This window comes from Primulina huaijiensis, chromosome 3 (assembly GCF_012295235.1).
Source record: "Primulina huaijiensis isolate GDHJ02 chromosome 3, ASM1229523v2, whole genome shotgun sequence".
NCBI lineage: Eukaryota > Viridiplantae > Streptophyta > Magnoliopsida > Lamiales > Gesneriaceae > Primulina > Primulina huaijiensis.
The window spans coordinates 27,098,113-27,117,189 of record NC_133308.1 but is presented as its reverse complement, the minus strand read 5'-3'; the positions used below and the strand labels follow the sequence as shown (position 1 = coordinate 27,117,189).

The window sequence follows — 19,077 nt, the reverse complement described above, 5'->3', positions numbered from 1 at the left end:
CTTCAATACTTTCAAAACAGAAAAACCGCAGATGGGATTTTCTTGGTTTTTGCTCCACTTCGTTCTCCACATTTCTTTTTATCTAATTATAATTTCATCTGCGAATGGAAATTCAAACTTAATTCAAGAAACTTGCAAAAAAACCAAGTACTACGATCTCTGTGTATCGTTGCTCGGATCCGATACGTCGAGTCCGAAATCAGACACTAAAGAATTGGCTCTGATCGTGATAAGGTATGGGATAGCCAATGCCACGGACACAAACTCTTACCTCTCGAAGCAAATTCAAAGCGTGGCAAATGACACAGTCATGATGAAGACAGCCATGAGAGAATGTGCAGACAAGTATGCTTCTGCAAATGGTGCACTCCAAAATTCACTCGAAGTAATGAGCGTAAACATGTATGATTATGCATATTTGCACGTAATGGCAGCCGGGGATTACCCGAATGGTTGTCGAAACGCTTTCAACCGGTGGCCCGGGATGTGTTATCCGTCGGAACTTGCTGTGAGGGAAGATGGATTGAAGCGTATTTGTGATGTGGTTTTAGGGATTATTGATAGTCTTGATTAGTGATATGGTCTCCTTGTTTAAGCGTTCAAGTTTTTTGCTTTGCTTTTTTGTGGTTGTAGGATAAAATTTTAAAGAGTCTTATTTATAAATTTGCATCACAGTGTAAATCAATATTAGTTTATAATGTGATATTGTTCGTGGGAAGTTTTCTATTTGAATTTTTTTTATGATGTATTCTTTGGAAAATTGATGGAGCATGCATAGTGGGAAATGGGTCATTTGACTATGGTTCTAGAACTGATTTTCCTGAAATCCCAATGAAAAAAGGAACTAAATATATGGATATAGTTCTGTTTCCTGTGCTTGAATGGTTTGTTGAACCAATTTGGACTAAAATTAATTTATTTTTTCAAATTTATATAATAAAAAAAACTAGTATAAATAATCAAATTAATTAAAATTTATTATAAATATGTAAGACAGATCGACTCGATTCATATATATATATATATATATATATATTGAAAAATAATATATTTTCATTGAGTAGAATTTTTTGGAATGGACGCATGTGTATAAACTAGATTGGAGGCTAGACTGGGTAAACTATATCTATTATTTATATATAAATATGTGTACTTTATATGTGAATTTCCATTTGTCTCATTATTAATTGTTTGTTTTACATTAATTGTTTATTTTAAATGTGTCTTTTCATTATCCTTATTCATATTTTTAATATGTATGATTATTAATATGTTACCCACACTATTCTATTATATATATATATATATAAATATGTGACTTTATATGTGAATTTTCATTTGTCTCTTTATTAATTGTTTGTTTTACATTAATTGCTTATTTTAAATGTGTCTTTTCATTATCCTTATTCATATTTTAAATATGTATGATTATTAATATGTTACCCACATTATATTATATATACTATATATATATATGTGTGTGATTTTATATGTGAATTTCCATTTGTCTCATTATTAATTGTTTGTTTTACATTAATTGCTTATTTTAAATGTGTCTTTTCATTATCCTTATTCATATTTTAAATATGTATGATTATTAATATGTTACCCACATTATAATATGTTATTTTTATCCAATGATATCTTTTCATTATGTAAATTAGTATTTGGTTTTTTATGCTAATTGCTTATTTTAAATGTGTCTTTTCATTATCATTATTCATATTTTAACTATGTATGATTATTAATATGTTACCCACACTATATATATAAATATGTGACTTTATATGTGAATTTTCATTTGTCTCTTTATTAATTGTTTGTTTTACATTAATTGCTTATTTTAAATGTGTCTTTTCATTATCATTATTCATATTTTAACTATGTATGATTATTAATATGTTACCCACATTATAATATGTTATTTTTATCCAATGATATCTTTTCATTATGTAAATTAGTATTTGGTTTTTTTTATGCCTACTCACATTATAATATGTTATTTTTAATCCAATGATTTAGATTTTTTATTATCTTTTCATTATGTAAATTAAATTAATTAAAGTTTAGAAATAATTCATTATCGAATTGTGAATTTTCTTTGGAGTCTTATTAATTTTTTTTCATTTCCTCATGTGACATTTTGCTAGAATTTATGTGTTTAAATTAAAGTTTTTTGCAACCGAATTTTTTTTTTGCGGTTTATATTTATAAATTATTTAAATAAATAAAACACGGTAAAAAATCATTGCGATTTGAGCTGTCAATTTGGGTTGGATCTGTCGGTTTGGCCTGCACCGCCAAACAATTTGTGTGAGTTGGGTTGAAATTTTGTCGACTTGAAATTTTGTCGACTCATTTAAATGTGAACCTAAATGAGCTCGCACGAGTTTATATTAAATATCTATATATATAATATTATCAATTTTCAATAATGAATTCTTGATATAAAATAAAAAATATCAGTTTGATTTCAAAATTATGATGTTACTATCTTGTCCAAAAATTATGAGTTGTTGAGACATTCTTGCAGTCACTCAAAATTGAGTGTCAAAGTTGACATTTGAATTGTATTTTTGGATTCCTGACAATATGTTCGTCAACATATTATTTTTAAGTTAGTTTTATCAGTATTGTGAGAGGTAAACATGTTTATTGCAATATATAAATATTATCATATCTTTAAATTAATATTCACTTTCATGTTTGACATATTGTGAGTTATGGTAAAATGAGGAATAATAAATTCAAACAAACGAATATACAAAGCGAAACCAGAATTATATGGTAGCGAAAATTAATATATAAATTTTTAGTAAATTTATCGATGTTAAGATGTATAACAAATCTTATATCATAATATATAAAATTTCAACCTTATAAATGAAATAAATCAAATGACATATACAAAATTTTATTACATATGCAATCAAGTAATGTATTATAATTGTATTTTATTCTACAAGAATTCTTGTCAAACTCAGTGATTGTGGATTTAACATCTATTAAATCAGCAAACTAAAAAACGTGTCAATTAAACTAATTGAGTAATCACATATTCTTGAATTTCCTAATTAATTTGTTATTTTGATAATTTGTTTCATTTAATATTTTAAATTATAAACACCGTCACTATAACTAAAGACACATTTTTTTTAAATGTTCATAAGGACTCAATCACTAACTCATATGAAAAACATTTATCGACATACTATATTAAAAACATTCTAATTTATTAAGCACATTGGATGAAAATTTTCTAATTAATTAAGAAAAAATTCATTTACAATAATCATATTTAATCTTTTTGAGCTAACATCATTTATTTTATAAGATATTCATCACAATTCTTTATTTGTATGTTAATCTTTAAATCTGAATTATGATGTATATTGTTTTTCTAAAAGTTCTTAAATAATGATTTAATACATTTATTCGACACTTCAATATTAACATTTTAAAATATATTAATTTTATATTGTATGCGTAAAACACTTCTAATCATAATTATAAAAATTCTAAAAATGAATTAGGTAGAACATAAAAAATTACACAATTAATCAAAAGACAGAAAATAAAAATTAAATAATTGTCTTTTACCTATAAACTACTAATACCGACTTCTAAAGATTGAAGTCGGTGAGAGTGGAGGTCACTACGTACTAAAAAAATAAAAAGTTAATGCTTGAATGAGTCACACTGCAAAGTTAGTGAAGTAAAAATGAGGATAAAGTCGGTTAATAAAAATGTTTTAATGGGCTAAGTTGAATGAGACTCATATATATAAGTATCTCACTTGGTCTCACCTTATCTTTTGTCACTGTACAAAGCGAAAGTTTATGCACTGTAGTGTTCTACATTTTCTTAATTTTTCATCATCTATTGGTCTTCAAAGGTATATTAGAATTTTTTCCAAACATATAATCTTAAATGTGATCAATTAATTAAATAATTATTATATTTTGTATATACAATAATAAATAGATTAATATATTTGAAGATAGAAAAAATAATGTATTGAGAAGAATAAAAAAAAGAATGTTAGAATTAATACTATAATTATCTAATGTCAATATTTAATTTAACATCCTACATTCGAAAATGTGTTTATTGAAGTAAAGACTATGATGATAAACTAAAAATAATAATTTATTTATCATTGTAACGTAATATTAATGTGATCGCTATTCGGAATCATAAAATGATGTACTTTGACTTTTTTTATTAAATTGTATAAACAATTCTTTCAATATTTTTAGTAGATAAACATGTTAAATCTATTAAAATTAAATAGTAAAATTTAATGATGAATATGAATGTATTAATTCAACTTTCAATTTGGGTTTCGAGATTTTGCCAAGTTTTCTGATTTTTCTTTTATTTTAAAATATAAATTTTCAAATAAATGAAAAATGATTTTTTTTCTCTACTACTTATGTAGAATATCAAGTATATATTCTACTCAAATGTCTTATAAATTTATATGATATACTAAAAGGTTATGTGCATAAACTTATTGTTGGATACAATAATTGATCATGTTGGATAGAGTAATTGAAATGTTGTGCTTGAACTGTTGTGCTATTTAAAATATTTGATTTGCACTGTTACCATAATCTATAGGTTTTGATAATACAATAAACGCTTGAGCCTACAATTGGTATCAGAGCCAAGATCGCGACTTTGATTTTCATTGATTGCAATTGGTGCAATTATTATGAGATAGATTGTTTGGTACAATAATTGTCCATTATGGGTAGGCGCTTGAGTTGTTGAATGATTTAAAGATTTGACTTGCATAGTTATCATCAATTATATCTTTTAGTAAAGCGACAAACGCTCGATCCTATATTATTCGATTGTAAAGATAGAAGAAACATGTTGCATCAACATTTAGTTTTGAATTGATCCCTTACATGTTACTCGATTTTTAAATTTAGAAGCATTCTACAATTTTCAAATATGATTATATATTGAATTATAATTTATCCCTTTCAAATTGGATAAATATACAATAAAACTCATGTAAGTATTATTAACAAAAACATTTAAAAGAAATATTAGATTTGTCGATAATCAAAATAAGAAATAAACAAATTTTGATCTCTGAGTGAGAAATAAGATATTTAAATAAAATTATAATTGTCACAATGAAATAATGCACCTATATGCATTTATCACTTTAGTTTGCAACTAAAATGTCAAAAAAAGTTTCCACGTATTATTTTTATATCATATTTAAAATAATTATGAATCTTAATTTTTATTATTTTGAGTTGGCCTTAATTATGAAAAATCATTGTAAATAAATTAAATTTGAAAATTCTTATATCTATGTATATCACATATTAATATATCAACTTAAGTCCAGGTAATAAAAAACTACAAAATGAACTTACTCATCTTCAATGTACACAAATTATATGGTAAAGATATATGACAATTAAGACAATGAAGTAGAATATGTGCTAACATATAACAAAATATATAGACAAAAAAACAATAAATAAAAATATTTTTCTAGATATAAATATTTTTTTTATAATTTTTTACAGTGAATTGGAGAAGATAAAAGAGAAAAAATATTAACTCTTTTGAGTTACACAAAAAAATAGAAATGGAAGAAGTGTTTGTCATACAATGAATTCAGTTTTCAAATAAATGTATACTATAAAGTTATATTTACCGTTCAAACTTTATAAATGCAATGAATTTTTCTCAAGATAAGTGTACACAAATGTTCTCGTTAAGATATTTAAAAAATTAGAAAAACTAAATATATTATTTTCTGGAGGTAATACCGGTATGACATTAATAATTTGATTGTGCAAATTATACTTATGAGTTAATATGAAATATAAAAATAAGTGTCATAAGAGTCAGTAAAAAGATGATTTATTGTCAAAAATATTATTATAATAATTACAAATAAATGACAACATTTAATCAATATTTATTTAAATCGATCCATGAGTACTTTTTATGTGATGATAGATTGTTATAATAATTAGAGGTGAGCATTCGGTCGGTTCTGTTACCGACTGAACCGGTAACAGAATCGGTAACAGAACCGAATCGAATTAGTCATAACCGGACCGAACCGTACCGAACCGAACCGAAATATTTAGCAATAATCGAACCGACCGAATTAATTTTCATAACCGATGAAAATCGAACCGAATTAAAATCAATTAATTCGGTTGGTGACCGAATTAACCGATTAGTTTTAAAAAAAATTATGATTTAATTTTAATTATATATGTAATTTTTTTAAACACTACAATCTACACAAATGCATAAAAACATAAAATCACATACATCACAAATTTTTCTTTAGAATTAGGGCTGATTTTAAAATTAAAAATAAAAATATATATTAAAATTGATAAATAATAAAAATTTATTAAATAATAATATTTATTATATGGGTTAGTCGATTTCAAAATTTTGAAAACCGTAACCGAACTAATCGAATTAACCGATATAACCGATTTTTTTTATTTGAAAACCGGATTTCCGAAATAACCAAACCGAATTTCAGAATTGATTCGGTTCGGTAGGTTTATATGTTATCAAGTATAAGTGTCTAATAAATTAATGTGTAGTTTATCAAGTATAAGTGTCTAATAAATTAAAGGTGACTAGGAAAGTAAAAGCATCCAGTAGAAATTGTTGTCAATTTACATGAAAGAGAATAATAATTAAACAACATTATAAATAAAAAATTGAATCTCATTGATTGTCAAAAAAGATTGTAATAATTGAATATTATAATAAAATATATGCATTATTGAGAGAAAATGACAAATAACAAAAGACAACAATATGATAAAAAAGATATGAGAAAAATTTTAGTAGTCCAAATCTTTTTTAAAATTAAAAAATATGTTTTTTTTTTCAAATTAGTTACATATGCTAATTAACATAAATTGTCAAAATTTACAATACTATTATCATTGTTTTTGTTGAGTTAACTAATTTTATTTCAAATTCTAATTACTTCAACATATGTTTCTCACGTGCAACACACTTGCATTATTTCTAGTATAGTATATATATTTAGGTGTATGGACTTTATACTAAGTAATTTGGGCTTCCATAATTTTAGTATATATAGTGATATAAAAATTACTCGAAACACACTAAATTTAGAGTAAAATATAACTCCTGTGATTATTTTTTAAAAATAAATAAGCCCAACTTTAACTTAGTTATAGAGATTGTGCTCACTGATATTTTTGGCATCTCTATTGCAGTATTGACTGTATTAAGCTAAGTAAGAACATTTGATTTCCTTTTGACTCTGTATTTCAGAAATGAGTCGACTCAGAGCATGCCACGACGAGCCGCCCTCCGCCGCCGCTCTCTTGGCGGCTTCCGCCACACCCTTGGCCACCTTCTTCAAAGCTTTTCCCTTCTCACCTTCCATCAACTTAATCACTGAACTTTTCAAATTCTCATTTGTCACAAATCCGTTCGATGTTCCATCATCTGTACAGACCACCCTTAAACCAATTTTAATCTCTTCAACCAACATCTTCGCATTAAATCTTTGTTCGGCCATCATCGGCCATGCCAGAATAGGAACCGCCGCACATATGGCTTCCAGCACCGAGTTCCACCCGCAGTGACTCAGAAAACCCTGAACGATCTCATGTTCAAGAATCTCTTTCTGATCAACCCATTCTCTTACAATGATTCCTTGTTTCTTAACTCGATCTTCAAATCCGTGAATCGGTTCTTCTTCGGCGTTCCTCACCACCCATAAGAAACTCACTCTCGACTCCTCCAGCCCAACAGCGATTTCTTGCAACTGTTTGGCCGGAATACTTATCTGAGAACCAAATGCAACGTAGAGAACTGGGGAACCCTTAGTCAGCTTTTCGTCCAGCCATCGTCTCCATTTCGGCTTCTGGGATGTTCCAGCGTCAATTTTTGAGGGTTCCGCCAAGCAGAGCGGCCCGATACACCATGTTTTAGACTGACTCTTTCTGTTCCAGTATTCCACAAACGGTTCCTCTAGCTCGCAAAAGCTGTTCACAAGCATACCATAGCTGTTATCAGTTGCTGTTTTACACTCGAGAATGAAGTCTAAATCGGGTCCAGTTGGATCAAGCTTGTTGAATGGGTGATCAAACTCGTTTCTCCTAGCTCTGATCCAGGGGAAGCTGGTGACTGTGAATGGCTCGTCACCAGATTCATGTAAAGATAGTAAGCCATTCTCCATCACATCCTCGACAAGCGCCATGGTGTAGAAACTCATACAGTAAAAACTCAGCCGCGGGATCCCGAATTTGGACGCTGATTCTAGCGTCCAACCAAAGAACATATCTGATATGATGCAGTCTACTTTCGGGATAATGGTCTGAATCGCTTCCTCGAAGAAGGGCTGCATCAGTTTCGTGCCGTTCACAAAGGGAATAAACAGCGACATCGAGGGGAGTTTATCGGTACTCTCGATTCCCGGTGGAATCCCGGGTATATTTTCAGGGAAATCGAGGTCAAGAATTGAGACATCGGCGCCGGAGAGGGACTGAGCAATGAAGGGATGGTTCGCCGGAGTAGTGAGGAGGGTAACATGCATGCCACGACGGAGGAGGAGGTGGGCTAGCTGGAGGAATGGAATTATGTGGCCTTTCGACATGAACGGAAACAGAAGTAGATGAAGCTTGGAACTTGAAGAAGAGAGAATAGACATGGCTTCCTTTTCTTTGTCGCACATTTTCTTGATTACGCTATATAGACGGAAAATGTTGATAGTTTAGAACGTATATTTACAAATAATTTTATAATTTCAAATTTATTTGTAACTTAATTTGTAATCTCATTATATGAATTGACTGATATATTTTAAACAATTGACATAATATCATATAAAAATTACAGGCCAATTTCTTTGAGTTGTTCACCAAACAAATATCATAGTACTTTTTTTTGTCATATATGTAAATAGTAAAGATGATATGAATAAATATATAGGTCATGGATAACATGTAGCAATTCAGCAGCACGCTTGTTTGGTTAATATGTAAGCCCATGTTATTATGTTCCAACACTATCAACTTCACAATAAATTAAAAATTTGTGTTGTCACAATGAGAAAATGACTCGATATGTTATTTTTTGTTTTGGATCTGTTTGAGTTAATGAAGAAGTTTTTTCAGTTTATCTGTAATGTACCAGAACAGAAGCGTTAATTTTTAATTGTTTTATGAATTGTATGTCGTGTTTATCGTAACTCAAAAATTAACGTGTTTTATCCAAATTTAATATGTGCTCGGAGAACCTCCATGAATTTAAAAAAATGTTTATCGAGATTTACTTTTCCTACTCGACGAGATCGGAAGAAAAAAAATTCTTAATTCTTATCGAAACGAAGATTGTGTAAGAAGGTTATAAGACGAGTCCAACCCGACCCCACACATATTACATCCACAAGGTAGTAATGAAATTTTGACCCCACACATATTACATCCACAAGGTAGTAATGAAATTTTGAAAAAATGGTCGCCAACCACAAAAATGGATCCTAAGCAAAGACTTTTGTCGAATTTGTTCACACAAGGCTCGATTCCACATAAAAATAAATAAATAAAATTAGCCTTTGTGGACCATTGTATCTTCATGCGATGCGGTAATACCAATATTACCCTCGTTCATCGAACTTTCCATCGAACTTACCCCATTCATCGAACTTTCTGTTTTCACCATGCAGCCTAGTTAAGTAATTAACATCTTCAATAATAAATACTAGTAAAAAATCACATGCGTTAAATGTATTATTATTATTTTTAATTTGATCAAATAATAATAAAAAATTAACACGAAATTATTTTCAAATTAGAAGAGTACTTATTCGAGTTTAAAAAAAAATTTGTTTAGATTGTTTTTATGTAAAATATGAAATGACTTGAAGATGTTTTAGTAGGATAAGAAGGATAATTATGAAATTAAATATTTTGATGTCCTCTACAACAGTTACTCTAAAGATCTCAAACTTAAAAATATTGTATAGATTTGTCGACATGATTAGTAATTATCCACCTTTGTCCTAATTTGTAATTATCTTTTAAACATTAAGTTATTTTAACAATTACCGTGCCCACTAGCCATAATCACGAGTCAATTACTAATAATTTATCATCGAGCCTTCTTCCACTTTTCCAACATCTAGTTCAGGTAATTTACCAAGTCTGGGCAGGTAACTTGCGTCTATTTTAGTATCAACTTTTACAACCACTAAGAGTGATATATATTCAATTTGAAATTAAGACAAATATGCATAATAAAAGGAAATTAATTATCAATTGAAGTAAAAGGAGAATTACAATTTTCGTTATTTATTGTTGTACTAAGTTTTTTGAAATTGTATATGGACTTGAACAATCTTTTTTCATTGAACTGACTTTTGGGGTGGACTTGAACAATTCTCCATGATCTTAACATTTCTATTTGTGATTTTAGTTACATATATTATCAAAATTGAGTCATAGTCTTGTATATTTCAATTTTTGACCATTTTATTTCTTTTAATTGAGTGTGCTGATGTGACACTCCATACGTGAGAACCGCATCTGTGTCAAGTCAGCACCGATGCATAACATCAGTGCGACGTAGGAAAACGATCAAAATTGGAAAAAAAAACAAAGAAATAGACTAAAACTGAGATTTAACAACATAAAAGAACAAAATTATAATGGGGTAAATATATAATGCCAAAGTTAGTAATTTTTCCCTTTAATTATAAAGGAATTGATTTTGTGAAAGTGATTATTCATTTTTATAAGAAACCCAAAACCAACATCGTCTTTCATTTCACGTCACTATTTATTTTAGTTCTTTCTTGTGATAATGGCAAACAATGAAACCTCGTATTATGTACTCTCATATTATAAACAATTATAATATAAATGTTGAACTTATCAAAACTAAAGAACTAAAATAATAAAAATTTAATAACAATAGCTAAATTTATAGTAATCTAAGTAATTGATCTCGTGTTATATGTTAAACCAATTAGCATCAATACCATCAATTAGCTCGATTTAGTTATAATATGTAATTTCCTCTATAATTCAATATAATTATTACATTTGCCATCTTTTTTTTTAACATCAAGCCAGCTAGAGCATTATTTATTCTAAACCTTGGCTTCCCTTTTCAATTTTCTTCAAATATAATGTTACAAAATATAACAAAATGTATACATAAATCGGCGGATTTTGCTAGTCATTTTTCTTATATTTCAAAATAATAATATCAACAATAAATCTGTATAATAATAAGAGTAATAAAATATGTAAATATATATACATCCAGGTAGAGAATAATTATTAATGCTTTAAATAGACGTACTTAAATATATTGTATTCAACCTTCCCGAGACCAGTTTCTCTCACAAGTATCCACAAATTTTTAATATTGTAAATATACATGCAGTCCGATCAAACCAAATGGCAGAGAAGTAATTACATGAGAAAAATTCAAAAGGATGACAGAGTTCTTGCTACCCTATGGTTATTATTTTTAGGGTAGATGTAATGGCTAACGTTATCCCAATATTTTTTTCCAAACGAGGTCAACCACGTGTGTATATATTTGGACAATTGATAATCATTGGATATGCATTAGGAGTATTATAATTACCCCCACTGTAGCTAGCGTCTGTCTATGTACATTGATGGTAAAATCAAGAATTCATGTATGTATTATGATTCTATGAATGGAATTAGCTAGGCATGTAGTCCCAAGCAACCTGATCGTCCATTGAGTTTACACAACAACCATTGTATAGTATGGAAGAAGGCAATGGCAAAGAATCAAGGAACTGAAAATCGAATAATTCAGAGAGCGGTTCAGGGATATCGTTTTGCTGTTGCACTTGCAATTTTATTGGATCATAATCTTGATCTGCTGCCTGTTTATGAGATGGCAACTCGACGTTAATGGCGCTATGATGATGATCCCAATCATCAGTATCAATATTGTGGTCAATATTTAGGATTCCAAAGCCTTGGGCTGATGAGGAGTAGTATAACGTACAGTCAGAAGTAGCAGCAGAAGGAGCAGTAGCAGCAGCAGTAGCACCGACACTACGTGAGATGAGCGGGGTGCAGCTTGATGGGTGGTGCTGCTCATTTGATAATGTAAAACTTGCTGTAGAAGCAGTATCCTTTGTGAAGTTACAGCACGAGCTTCGCGTTTTGTGATCGGAGTAAATGTTGTAAGGTTGTTGAGGATATTGGCTTTTATTATTAGCAGTACTAGAATTAGAAGAAAACGAGAGGAGATTGTGAGTGTCGGGATCGAAGCCTCGAGCAATGAGCTTTTTCTTGATGCAAGAATTCCAGAAATTCTTGACTTCGTTATCGGTCCTTCCGGGCAAGTGCTTTGCTATTTGAGCCCATCTGTTGCCTAAGATCCTGTGCACATCTATGATTGTCGTCTCCTCTAGCTCTGTGAAGGATCCTCTCTTGAGGTCTGGTCTCAGGTAATTTATCCACCTCAATCTGCAACTTTTCCCACACCTTTGCAACCCTGCAGAATTTATAAATGTCGACCTCTATGTAATTTAATCTTGCAATATAATCATGTATTAATTAGAGAATATCCTAATTGTCGTCCTATATATTTGCCTTTTTATTATTTCAATCTTACGTACTATCAAAATTGTTTCTTATTCAAATGCTAAAACCACAATTCTCCACAAATTAATGGCTGATACAATTACCCGCTAATTTCGGAATCGAACTCCAGCAAGCGTGGCCGTGTTTAGCGATATGCGTGATGAGCTTTTCATCCTCTTCGGGAGACCATAACCCCCTCTTGACTCTCTGCTTGTTGCAACACTGATGAGCCATTCCTCCAGTTCTACTCTCACAACTTCACCAAAATCATCAGCTTGATCACCATCACATACTTTTTATGACAATATATATATGTACAATTAATCCATATTTTATTACTGGCTGGCTGGCTAATATTGCCCATCACGCCTTTATACAGACATGTTGGCTATATGGTAAAGTGTAAGTAATTCCATAATCTTATGTTTTGTATAGCAAATGAACAACTAAATATCCAAATATGGTCATGGTGCATATGTTTTATTTACTTATGCTACACTCATTACTGCAGGCCCCCCTTATTTTGAGTGCTTCAGCTGTTAGCTTCTATCTTCATCTAATCGGTGGACACATAAGTGAACACGGTTAGTAAGTAACATAACAAAATTGTATATAAAATCGGACACATATATATGTATACACACACACATACAATTCTCCAAATTTTTGGCAACCTTTTTCATTGTACGTTTATGGATTAATTGTCAATTGATTTAATCATCGATCATTTTTCGTGCGAATAAACCTAATTAGAGATTGGTATGTTACTTGACTAATCTAATGAGATATTGGATTGGACCGGATTGGGAGTGTTACCTGCTAAACTGCAACAAATCCTGGTAATTTATCAAGTCTGGTACTCAGGTAACTTACGCATATTTTATTTATATTATTTTACAAAAACTAGTCGGTGTATCATAAAAGACAAATAATTATTAATTGAAGTAATTATGAGTGAAGTGAGCTTGTGAAAGTGATTATTCATTTTTATAAGAAACCCACACCACCAGCTCATTCAACTCACAAAACCCAAGTCCAACACCTTTCGTTTCACGTCACCATTTGTTTTATTTCTTTCTTGTGCCAATTGAAAAAGAGGAAACTTCAAATTATGTACTCATCTCATTCTCTACCTACAAAATCAATAATATAATTTAAGTTGACACTTAAGGGAGTGTCTAAGTTGATGGAGTAGATGAACGTTTGATCAGTGGTCGTGAATTTGATTTTTTCTACTAATATTGCATGTCGTACGTACGAGATTTTCCTAGTATAATTCATTTGACTAGCGTGATTTGCAAGTTACCGCATCAACTCAGAGGTTTATCAATTGAACACTGAATGATAGCGGTTGCAGATTCCATCGTCATTAAAAAAATATAATTTAAGTCCTAATATTGAATATTATTACTAATGACATAGTCCTAATATTATATAAACATGTTGGAAAAAACATTAATTGTACCTGACAATTTTTAGGTTTAAAAATAACTTAAAGAATTGCCTCCCTCAAACAACAAAGTTCGTTCAATTTTTTCTATTAATAAGATATTTTTTTAAAAAAAAAACATGTAGAATATAAATAACATATAATATTCAAAATATGTGTAATATAATTAAAAAAATTACAAAAATGTTCTAAATAATCACCTATTTATTAGACGTTGTGCCGTTTTGGAAGCAAAGACATTAAATATTGGAGCAAATATGGTGTATTATATTCTAAAAAGATATATCGTGTATTTCGTTACTTATTTATTATATATTCATAATTTTTCTCAAACAAATACCATACAAAATGCACCTTTAACAGTTGCAAGCTTGTGGTTTCAATATAAATATCGTGCACACCCAAGCCCAAGCCCAAGCCCAAGCCCACTATAATATAATGCTGAATTCTGCTATTTAATTAATTTCCAGTATGGAGAAAGGTTAATTAATGTTGGAAAAATATTTACTACTTCCATATTTGATTAATAAAGGACCGATTTTGTCGATGTCTTATATTCTATTTGATACCGAGATTTTAAGCTTCGAACGAAGTCTATGGTTCGAGATTCAATCATAACAATTCACCTCTCCAACTCAAAAACTAAAATAAAAATAAAAATAAAAAACCGATTTTCGAAATTCCTGTAATACAAAGTTTGATGTTCGAAAACAAATTTCCACCTATGAGGTTTCCGGCCTCCGGGGGTTTAGTTCCCATTTCAATTTTCATTTCAAAACAATCTCCCCCCAAAAAAAAAGAATATATATATTGATAAATATATATATACGATAATGTGTGTAACTGATCTCAAGGCACTACTCTCTGCAAGCACTCTACCCATAGCTTGACTCCCTCACGCAAACAAGATTCTCCTATATTTCGTATCAACATGTTTTTTGGGGTTTCGCTATTCCCAATATTCATGGTTTAAGTAACATAGATAGCTTATTTATATACCAAATTTTAAATTTGGAATAAAATTTCGTATTCGAGATTCGAATTTTAACAAATATCTTTCTAACTCAGAAAAAAAGAATTATCGATATTAGAGCAAAAACTTATGTGAGACGGTTTCACGGGTCATATTTTGTGAGACGGATATTTTATTTGATTCATCCATGAAAAAGTATTACTTTTATGCTAAAAGTATTACTTTTTATTGTGAATATCGGTAGGGTTGACCCGTCTCACAGATAAAGATTCGTGAAACCATCTCACAAGAGAACTACTCATCGATTAGATTACCAAAATAAAAATCAGGCCAATTTTCAACTAATTTTGTAATTGTTATTCAAAATCTTGTTTTTGGATCCTAACCCATGCATCGATTAGATAAATTATACAAATCTCATCTACGGCCTCTCTGACGATATATAGATTCAGTTCCACGTCCTAAATTTTCTTGGTAATGAATCTTTTCAAGAAGATCATTTCACATTCAAACAATGGAAATAGCTTTTCTCAGGGACAAGAGAAAATAGCCAAATTGTATCGTAAATTGACATGTTTCGGGTTTAATTGGTTTCTTGAATTTCTCCCTTTCTTGTTACAAGTTCTATTACTCCAAAATGATGACATGACAAAAAAATGATTGATACGTAGATGGAAAATATAACTGTTTTTTCACCACATTATTGACGCGTCAAGCTCCACGTCACCACTTAGGCGAAATAAGACTAAAAAAACAAAAAGAATTAATAATAATAAAAAAATTACTTCACCAAGACAAAAATGAAATGAATTAGAGGATAAAATCTCAAAACACGACAACTTAGAGTACTAAATAAACTATTTTTCCTTTGGAAAATATAAAATTTTTATGTGTACTTGTTTTTGATGATTTACTTTTTTTTCCTATGAATACGTTACATCATACTCAATTAGCTTCTTTAATTTCACCAATTCTTCCCAGGATCCGCACTTTGGCATCTCCAACTTGCACTAGTCCCATACAATCACATAGTCAGCACATTTTCAATTATCACTGCATAATTTCTCAATGCATACATGTAATTATTCTGTACTCCACGAAACATCAAAGTGTACACAACTACCTTGTATTTATTCGATTTACAAAAATAGTAAACTCAAATTATATCGTCCGAGTTCAATAATATAATAATATTGTCACATATTCTCGGCTTGAAAGTACATTTTTAGTTAAGTAACTTGTAATGTTTCCCATTTTTTATCCTATTAATGTTCAGGGTTACGGTCTTAGTCCATTTAATTGCATTTTTTTCAATTTTAATCATTTTTCATCTGATTGGTGATGTGGCGACAGAAATTGATGAGGTGTTCGGTGTCACGTTACCATTCCGGTGAAAAATAACTGAAATCTGAAAATAAATAAATAAAGTGTAATTTAGTGAACTAACACCGTGAATTGACTTATAATATAACCGAAAATGAAAAATGTCTAAATCCTTCTAACTCTTGACTCTGACCTATATACTATAAACTCGCGACATCTTTTCAAATCCATGACCCTCTCTTGCTTCGGTTCTTTAAACAAAAAACAAAACAAAAGCTATTAGAACCACCTTGATTAATTTATCCTTCTAATTAGTCCTGTGGATTAAACCAAGTTTACATGCATGCTATGCATCAAGGCAACTGCAACACACCTAAAGTTATAGAAATTTTTATCGTAATCATTTTTTTATAACGTATTGATAGATGATACATAAAAGAAACTTTCGATTAAATGCTAAAAATTATCCCTCCGTACGTCAAACGACGTTAATCGGATTTTAATCCTTCCATTACAAATGGTTGAAAATCTTAAAAAAATTATGCTATGTTTCCTAAAACACAAATCAGACATTGATAATTTTGACACCGCAGTTTGTAGGCACATTTACGTGGATCATTTCACTACAAAGACCTGATAAATCATGCATGATGTAATATAATTAATGAAATATAAAACTATTGTGATATGATATTCAACTCCCAACCAAAAGTTCACATACATGTGGAAGTATTAGAATATAATATGTTAATTATGTTATAGCAAGATTTTTCGAGTTCCAAGGAATTAGTTAATATGAGAAGCTGTACATCGGACCCTCATCATTCAAAATAAAGCCTATTTCTAAGATGACAAAAAGCATCCGATAAAATCCTATACTTGCCCCCATAGTTGCATGCTTCATTAATTAAACTCATATATATACGCACAACTTTCTCCAGCAACCCATAAAACTTTTTACGTGTACAATTCATCGAGATTTGGGGAATCCCTATGATAATTTTTATGCAGAGGCCATTGAGAAAATTAATGATTATATGGTAATATCACTGACAAAAATCCTAAAAATGAAAGCTTATTGCAGTTTTTGGACTGAAGGGTTTTGATGAAATGATCACTGATGATTTTCTTCTGCAAAACCATCATTTTTTTTGTTATACCATGAAGTCTCATCATATGATAATAGTAAAGCGTGCAAGAAACACACACAAACATGTGTGCGTGAGCGTGTGTGTGTATATATATTATAAGTTTTCTCACGTCACCGGTATTTTAATATTCCGGGGAGGAAATTAGGACAACGGAACTTTCAGAACAGAGAGCCAGAAAGTCTTTGTTTTATAATACTAAAATATTATCCAATGTAACCGTTTTGATTATTACGATTTCCCCTTAGTCAAACTATAACCTACGAAACCTTTTCTTGTTCTTTCCTATAATCATCACATGCATCAAAGATTTTAGATTATATTATGTCAAATTGCATCAAATCCCACCATTAATCCGATATAGATATACACACAATTGTTGCATTTGTGATGAAATTTTTATAATTATTGGCCAATAAACTTAGGGTTATAACACATGGGATGATGCTCCTCACCTCCCCCATGATCACTATTGTTACCTCCAATCATGTACGAAGATGTTCCTCCTAGCGCCACCCAGTCTACGTCCGGCGGAGTGTCGGTGGTTGTCACGGTGGCGGCGGTGAGCCCGACGCACGGTTGCTGATGGTAGCTTCCACCAACTTGGAGGAGCCTGATTTGTCTTTTCAAGAACTTGACATATCGAATAGCTTCATCCAACATTGAGGCAGTGTCCATTTTAGTCCCACCGGGAACAAGTCTCTGCAAGATTCGGATCTTCTCGCTGATCCTCTCACGGCGATGACGAGCCGCGACACTTTGCGGGTCGTCACTGATCCGGACGTTGCGCCTTTTAGGTTTACGGATCGTGGCGGGGTCGATGTCCACCGGCTGCATTGCTGCTATCTTGAACATCATTTCTTTCATGGCTCCTAGTTCTTCATCTGGCTCTTCGGATTCTTGATCTACTTCTAGCTTGAAATTCCCAGCCTCGTCGACTCCGACGAAACTCGGAGCAGCTAAAAACTGGCCTGGTGGCGAATTATTTGACGTTTCTTGGAGAATCGCAGGATAATTCGACCATTGTGTGTGATTATTATCAAAAAGGGTTTGATGATCTTGAAGATGAAGCGCTTGATCTTCCATTGCCATGTTGTATGGCTCCCCCCAAGTGTTACAGTTACTTAATTTATTATGGCTTATATCCATAATCTTGTCTGAAATTGATGTAAAACTTCGATCTACACAAGATTGTAAGAAACTTGCTGAGAAATATGCATAAATCTGACAATATATATCCTTCTTTCTTGGGTGAAAAAAATGGAAATAAATCCTCAAAATACTCCACCCATGATCAAGGATTCCAAATTTTCTCAGAGTAATTAAAAAAGAGTAGAAATGAAAAAATGTGATTCTAAGTAAGAATTCTTTGCAACTTTTGGAAGCTTATAGCATTTAAATACAGCCTGAAAGTGTGTGTGTGTTGTGTGTGAGAGATGTGTGATATTTTGACAGAGGGGAACAACGTAGGGAGATTGATCCATGTTGTAATAAGGGACCACTTTTATTTTATTTTATATAAAAATGTCATATATGAACAACTAAGTAAAGGGCTAT

The 19,077-nt window shown here is 30.6% G+C and overlaps 4 protein-coding genes across 4 annotated transcripts; 1 reads left to right on the top strand and 3 right to left on the bottom strand.

Moving 5' to 3' along the window:
- LOC140972341 (cell wall / vacuolar inhibitor of fructosidase 2-like) lies at positions 1–666 on the top strand. The gene has a single exon (XM_073434785.1). The coding sequence runs from the start codon at positions 32–34 to the stop codon at positions 572–574; it is 543 nt and encodes a 180-aa protein (XP_073290886.1). The 5' UTR covers positions 1–31; the 3' UTR covers positions 575–666.
- Positions 667–7,122: 6,456 nt separating this feature from the next.
- LOC140974234 (UDP-glycosyltransferase 90A1) lies at positions 7,123–8,778 on the bottom strand. The gene has a single exon (XM_073437574.1). It carries the CDS (start codon positions 8,720–8,722, stop codon positions 7,268–7,270), a length of 1,455 nt encoding a protein of 484 aa, XP_073293675.1. The 5' UTR covers positions 8,723–8,778; the 3' UTR covers positions 7,123–7,267.
- Positions 8,779–11,506: 2,728 nt separating this feature from the next.
- LOC140972340 (uncharacterized) lies at positions 11,507–13,142 on the bottom strand. Its single transcript, XM_073434784.1, has 2 exons — positions 12,731–13,142; positions 11,507–12,537 (listed from the first exon to the last, which is right to left on the bottom strand). The coding sequence occupies exons 1-2, from the start codon at positions 12,858–12,860 to the stop codon at positions 11,729–11,731; spliced, it is 939 nt and encodes a 312-aa protein (XP_073290885.1). The 5' UTR covers positions 12,861–13,142; the 3' UTR covers positions 11,507–11,728.
- A 4,562-nt stretch (positions 13,143–17,704) lies between these two features.
- LOC140972339 (transcription factor HEC2-like) lies at positions 17,705–18,867 on the bottom strand. The gene has a single exon (XM_073434783.1). It carries the CDS (start codon positions 18,667–18,669, stop codon positions 17,926–17,928), a length of 744 nt encoding a protein of 247 aa, XP_073290884.1. The 5' UTR covers positions 18,670–18,867; the 3' UTR covers positions 17,705–17,925.
- Positions 18,868–19,077: the final 210 nt, after the last annotated feature.